The sequence below is a fragment of the Eurypyga helias genome, unplaced genomic scaffold, assembly GCF_000690775.1.
Source record: "Eurypyga helias isolate BGI_N326 unplaced genomic scaffold, ASM69077v1 scaffold18217, whole genome shotgun sequence".
In the NCBI taxonomy this organism is placed as follows: domain Eukaryota; kingdom Metazoa; phylum Chordata; class Aves; order Eurypygiformes; family Eurypygidae; genus Eurypyga; species Eurypyga helias.
Window position 1 is genome coordinate 51,008 of NW_010262522.1, and position 6,337 is coordinate 57,344.

The following is a 6,337-nucleotide window of genomic DNA, read 5'->3' on the forward strand; positions in this document are numbered from 1 at the left end:
AGGAAACATTGTCAGAGAAGCCACAAGTCTTTCTGTGGGAAGCAGCAAGGCTGTTCCAAGGCAAGGAGAACAGCGAGAGGAGAACCAGTGATGCTCTGTCCACCTGCTTGGCTCTCTGTTACTGGAATTGCATTCCTTAACCTACAGGAGCTGGAACAGCCCTCGGGCTGAGTAACGGGTGGTAGATTTCAGCCTGCTCCATCTGTGCCCTCCTTTTTAAAGAAATCTGTCTTTTTTTATTTTTGAAATTAAGGATAACGTCCTCCTCATTTCACCAGTCTGTGGTGTAGTAGAAGGATTTTTTGCATTGTTGCTGCTTTCTTAAAACTTCATCCCTTATTGATGTTTAGTCATACGAAAACATTCCTAAAATAACTGGGGAAAAGGGAGGCTGCCACGTCATTCCCTAGCTCGCTCCTGGTGCTGGAGCTGTGCCACTCTGCTCCTAGGAAGGCAGCAACAAGGGGATACTTAACACTGAAGTTAGCAGCTGTTGGAGAAGGGGAGGCACGTCCTTCTTCTCCTGTTTGTAGCATAAGGAATAGTCTCTGCAGCTGTGGAGCTTCTATGGGCCAGCAGCCGTCAAGGCAATTTTTCTGCTGGCTTGGGACCTAATTGTCTGTAAATGTTCATTTCTCACTCCTAGAACTTGAAACCAATCAGAGAGAATTAAACCAAATTTAATAAAATACTAATAAAAAGCAAAATCCCTCCCAGATTGAGTCCTTCTTTGACAAATAACTGCCAGCTGCAAATTTTTACAGCTCACTTGTCAGCTACTGAATAAACAGAGTTTATATTAGCAATACTGACAAACTCTTCTGTATATGGAAGATGAGCAAGCAGGTGCTGCCATAATCAAGGTGTCAGAGCCCATGAACAGTTTGTACTTGGCAGAAGAAAGGCTGTACGTAAATGATTACATATAAATATAAGGAATGATAGTAGGAAGGTGAAAAATGTTCTTATTTCTCTTCTCATGTGTTTTCCCTAGCAGGTGCATTCTTGTAACCCTTTTGGGGTCTGTCTGCAGGCAGCAAAGCCACACTTGCAGTGCTCCTCAAGTAGGTTTCCTTCCTCTCTAATGGTAAATTTGACAGTGCAGCATTTCACTGATACTAAGCAGCAGCCCTTAGGGACAAAAACCATCTGTAGATTTAAGCGTGTTAGGGACATGAAGCAGTAAAAAGTTCTTCTTTCGTTATCCTGATCACCATGTAAGTTCCTTATCACCTGAAAAACCAGAAAGAGTTTAAGCATTTGAAGGATTGTCACGCTGTTCCTGTTAATTGTAACTGACTGCATTATTGACTCATTTATATGACAGTACTGACAAGTCAGAAGAGAAATAGCTGCAGGAACTGAAATCTCTGGGAGAACGTGGCAGGATTTCTTTCATTTAATGCTTGAAAGTCACATGAAGTAGCATTTTATTCAAGATGTATTCTTTTCCATCTTTCACAGACTAATCCTGCAGAGAGCTAAATATCAAATGCAGTCAGAACCGAGGCAAGCGAATAAGAAGGTCAAGATTTCAGGTAGCTGAGCTCTGAAATGTTCAGGGTGTTATGCTGTTTCCCTGCCCTCTGTCTTTCCTGACCCACAGCTGTGTGAGTTTGCTACAGGTCCTTTAACAGCCTGTTAATGCTATCAGTTGATGAAGAGTGTGGTGCAAAAATTCGAGCAGGTAGAAGCAGTGCTGGACCAACAGCTCTTTAGTGCCTCATTTGTTGATTCTTTTTAGTATGGTTTTTCTGTGAGAACATAGTGATGTACAACCCAACAGTGAGGACAACTTGGAAATTATCCTCCCACCCTTCTCCCTCTTAAGTGCCATTTTTATGTCTTTGCAATCATTAAATTCCAGGGAGATATCTAGATCTCTGGGAACCTCATTTCTAGTGCTATGTCACTGCTCCAGTACTGCCCCTCTCATTTCTGCCCTAAGTGAATGTGTGTTCTGGCTGTGTTTTTAGCCTTCTGCCAGGAAGGCAGGACTTCAAAGCCGGGAGACTTGTGAACGTGGGACCTCTTTGCTGCACTGTGTGATAACCAATTGAATATTCTTGATGGTGTCTTCTTTGGATATTGCTTCATTTGATATTGTTGTGTTATTAGAATGATGGAGGGTTTTCCCCAGTAAATTAATTAGTGTTATTTTGTGGAATCAACTCTACTTTAGGGTTTTTGGGGGGTGAGTTGGTTTTGGTTGGTTGGTTTTGGTTGGTTGGTTTTGTTGATTTTTTCTTTTTTTTAGACTTGTTTTCCCTTTTTTTAGGTCTTTAGAAATGCAGAAATTTCATCCAGACATACAAACATTTAGGCATTGGGCTCTGGGGAAGCAAACTGGGAAGGGAATGTTGTGGCAGGGGTATGGAAGATGCATTTCACAAACTGATTTTAAGGAGGTTGTCTCACCTAAAAGTGAATTTGTGCATTATCTGTGAGAAGGCTTTAATTTTGGAAGTACGATGTTGTGGTTATTTGAAAAACAGCACTCACTGAATTTGTAAAATATGTGTGTGAAAATGACAGGTTAAGAAGCATCTTTTAGAATGCTGCTTCTTTTTTAAGTCAGACTATTTTTAAGCATATGGGAATTTGTATAATAAAGACAGTGGAATTTCTTTAATCTGTATGAGCTCAGGAATGTATTTCAAAATCTTAACTGAGATTAAGTTGAAAGTCTGCTACATGTCTAAAAGATAGGATTTCGATTACCAGCTTCTGTTTTGTAGTTTTACCTTCTGAATTATGCAGTTTTATTTATTTGCAAACTTCTCTGTTGTTGCTTCCTGGATTAACTGCGCAACATGGTTCAACTCTATTAATACATTTTGTCATCTTAAATAAAAACATGTCCTGATATGTTTGTTCTACCTGCTTGTTTCCTTTTCTCTTCTCGGTATCAGATGAATGATAGTCATGAGGTAGCGGTGTAGTATTTTCAGTGAGTTATGTTAAATTTAAAGAGTAACGCTTTATTGAGTGAGTTTCATTTTGAAAATTGTCTGACTTAAATCTTTTCACTGTTACCTCTCCCAGTCTAAATTGAGTGAGCCACGTCCTGCGCGTCTGTGTGAAGAAACACACGCAGTATTTCTTGGCTTTGAAAAGAATATTTTTCTCTCATGTGCTGTCTTGCAAATAGTCGGCTAATCTGCTAACTGTCATTGTCAAAGCAGCATTAAAACTTTCGTATACAATCTAGTTACTAACAGGCATAAACTAGAGGCTTTAGGGATTTTTTTTCTGGGGAGTGATGGTGAACTGGAATATTTCTTTTACGCCTGCTTTCAGATGTAAACCATGTGACTTAGCTATAGCCATGTGGACAGTTTAAAATAGTTAAGAAGCTTACACATGTTTGAGAATAAAACCTGAAAATACAAGTAGAATAACGTAATGGAACTAAGGTTTAAACCAGAAATGTCTGTACTTTCCCTTATTTTTAGGGGAAGTCCATTATCCAGGTCTTGCAACACTGTTGAAAACACAGAGGTCTTCTTATCTTTCAGATTTGCAGCTAAACACAGGATAGAGTCTAACGAGAGGCAAGTTCTCACTTATTTATATTAACTTATTTTCCTTTGGTATCTAACTTATGATGCCTTAAGAGCCTGTTACGGAACACAGACTCTTTACAGACCATCAGCCGTATCCCTTAGCACTCTTACATGCATCCAACTCCCAGACTGCATAACAGGGAATCTTTTACCTTCAAGAAAATACGTCACCATGTTGAGTTGATGCTGGTTTATTGATGGGCTTAGAGAAAGGAGGCTCTACAAAGTGATACACATTTCTTAGAGGAGCAAGCAAATGGAAATAGGAATTCTTTAGCCATGCATCTTAGTGGCCAGTGGCATAGCCGGAGGTACTTGTGCTGCCCAGGCCATAGCTGGCTTGTTGGTCTTCACTCAAGCCTGGCTCTATGTTCGCTGTTTGAGCCCTCTTTTCTTCTTGTCTGTAACCTCAGACAGTTTCTCTTCCCACAGGTTCTTGTTGCATATCCCAACCACGCAGCAAGCCAGACGTTTCCCAGCGTTTCCATTTTCCAGACTGGCCTTATTGTTGCCCTTGCCCATGTCGTCTTCCTGCTCATGGATCACAACAGATCTGCCCACGATGGAATATGGACCAAACATAGTGGCGAAGAGATTTGTTTTGTATTTTCTGATTTTGCCTTCTTTAGGGAAAAAGTTGCCAAAATCCCCGGGGTGACGGGGGTGATTGACGTGGAAAGGGTTATAGTGTCCTCCTGTAGAATCGCAGCCGTTGCTGAGATCCCCAAGCTCATGGATGTGTATAGCTCTACCAGATTGATTGTTATCCAACGGAAACCCATCCAAGTAAAAAATGGCTTCTAATCTTCCGTATGAGTAATACTGTCTGAATAAGACTTGTCCAGTCACTTGTGGCTTGTCAGCATCTGTTTTGGAGCTGGGCTTCATTTCACAAGTGGCGTAAATCATCCCATCCGTCTCATTACCAGGCACTACCGGATAGAGCAAATTCTGCCAGAGGTCGTTCACTTTTTTCTGTATGTCGTGAAATGACTCTTGGCTTGGGTCAGTCTCTTTGTCTGTCACGACGCCTGGGGCAGACAGGGCAAGCCCAGTGACCACAGAAAGAAGCAGAAGCATCTTGGCAGTTCGGAGCCTGCAAAAGGTCCAAGAAGTTACAAAGAATTAGGGGCTTTTTGCAGCGGTGTGGCTGGAGGAAAGGCACGCAGCCTGTGGCAGCGCTGAGCAAATCAGCTGGAGCGCGGTCCCGGTGGACTGCTGCTCTCTAAATGTGTCTGATGTGATGAACTGAAACTAAATCAGCGTGCGCACACATGTTCAAACACACGCAACTGACACCCGTGAGTAAAAGAAATACTAGCGATTTTGTATTTTACACTAGATCTTAACAACTGCCTGTTTTTCCCTGCAGGAAGCACGTCAGCCAAAGTCTTGTTTAATCTATTTTTGAGATTTTCTCCTACTACCAATTTCAGCAAGACATTTGCCAGGAGGCTTTTTTTTTTTTTTTTTTTGGTCCATTTAGTTAACTGCTACTTAGGCATTACAAAAGGAAAGTAAAAATCCAACAAGTTGGTTACCTGGCAGAGTGGCTGGCTGAACCCCTCTGTAGTAGCGTGTTGCCTCTGCTCCCCTAAACCGAGATGTGACCAGACAGAAAGCTGGAGCTGTTTGAAGTTGATGCTTACGGGAACTGCGTGTTTGTGTAGAAGTTAGGTAACGCTGGCTCAGGGGAGGCGTCACCGGGAGAGCTGTGGGAGGGGAGGGAGGGAGAGAGGGAAGGGAGGAAAGAAAGTTTTGGGCATTTTCTTTTTGGGCAGGGTGAACACTTTGTCCTTTCTCAGTTACTTTTTTAGTCTGGCTCTCAGTCCTCACTGGTATTCCAAAAAAAAAGGGAAAAGTTTGCAAGCTTTTAAATTCCTCTTCCTTTTGATGACTTGGTGTGCTTGTCTTAAGCAAGCGACCTTCGACACGCTGTGAGGGGAGAGGAAGGAGCCTTGTTAAGGCACAGTCGGGCAGCTCGCTCGCTTATCTGCTGGCTGGCGTGGAGCTGGTTTGCATTTTTATTTCATTAGCCAAAATGGAAAGCGGTGCTTGAGCAACATAAGCTGTTCCATGTGGATGTGTACCAGAGTTTCTGTGGTTTGAAAACCTGAAGGGCAGAGTTCAAACTGTCAGATGTTGAGGTACATGTCAATGATGTTTCTTTGTAAAGCTTCAGGGGTACTGTCTGCTATGTTACTTGCCAACTTACCTGCTCCACTGAAGTACTTTTTTCTTCTTTTTTTGAGACAGCAGTGATTTCTTCCCAGAGAGGAAGCAGTTCTGAGTGCGGTGCAACATCAGACTGAGACACAGAGAAATTGTTTCCCTGAAGCTGGCTGGAGCAGGGAGAGTTCACATGTGTTTCATCATCTCGTGAACTGAGAAATGCTCTCCTCTCGAGGGCATTGCCCTGCCTGCAGTGCTTCCCATTGCTATGGCTGCACTGTGGGTTCAGCCGGCACAAGAGCCATTTAACAGGCTGAGGTTTCTGTGGGGAGAAAAGAGCAGCTCTTACTACTCAGGAACAATTCTCAACACAAGAAAATTGCAAGGAAAATCCTTTTTCCCTGTTCGTGTCTGCTGCCAGCTGGGTAAGGAATGTGACTGTCAGCTTCTGAAACGGTAAAATTGCGTGTGTTAATCTTACTGCCATCATGTTCTGTATCAGACCTGAGATGCTCAGTTATCTGAGAGCTGACTTTTTTCTCTTCCTGTGTGAGGGAGATTAGAGCAAAAAGGGGTGTCCACTACTTGGATCATTAGCC

At 42.5% G+C, this 6,337-nt stretch overlaps 1 protein-coding gene across 1 annotated transcript; it reads right to left on the reverse strand.

Annotated features, from left to right (window-relative positions):
• Positions 1-3,741: 3,741 nt before the first annotated feature.
• SOD3 (superoxide dismutase 3, extracellular) lies at positions 3,742-5,251 on the reverse strand. Its single transcript, XM_010155763.1, has 2 exons — positions 5,108-5,251; positions 3,742-4,662 (listed from the first exon to the last, which is right to left on the reverse strand). The coding sequence occupies exon 2, from the start codon at positions 4,644-4,646 to the stop codon at positions 3,933-3,935; it is 714 nt and encodes a 237-aa protein (XP_010154065.1). The 5' UTR covers positions 4,647-4,662; positions 5,108-5,251; the 3' UTR covers positions 3,742-3,932.
• Between the last annotated feature and the right edge of the window lie 1,086 nt (positions 5,252-6,337).

Bases quoted from the DNA above. Each gene is read 5' to 3' on its own strand.
- SOD3 (XM_010155763.1), bottom strand. From the start codon at position 4,646: ATGCTTCTGCTTCTTTCTGTGGTCACTGGGCTTGCCCTGTCTGCCCCA.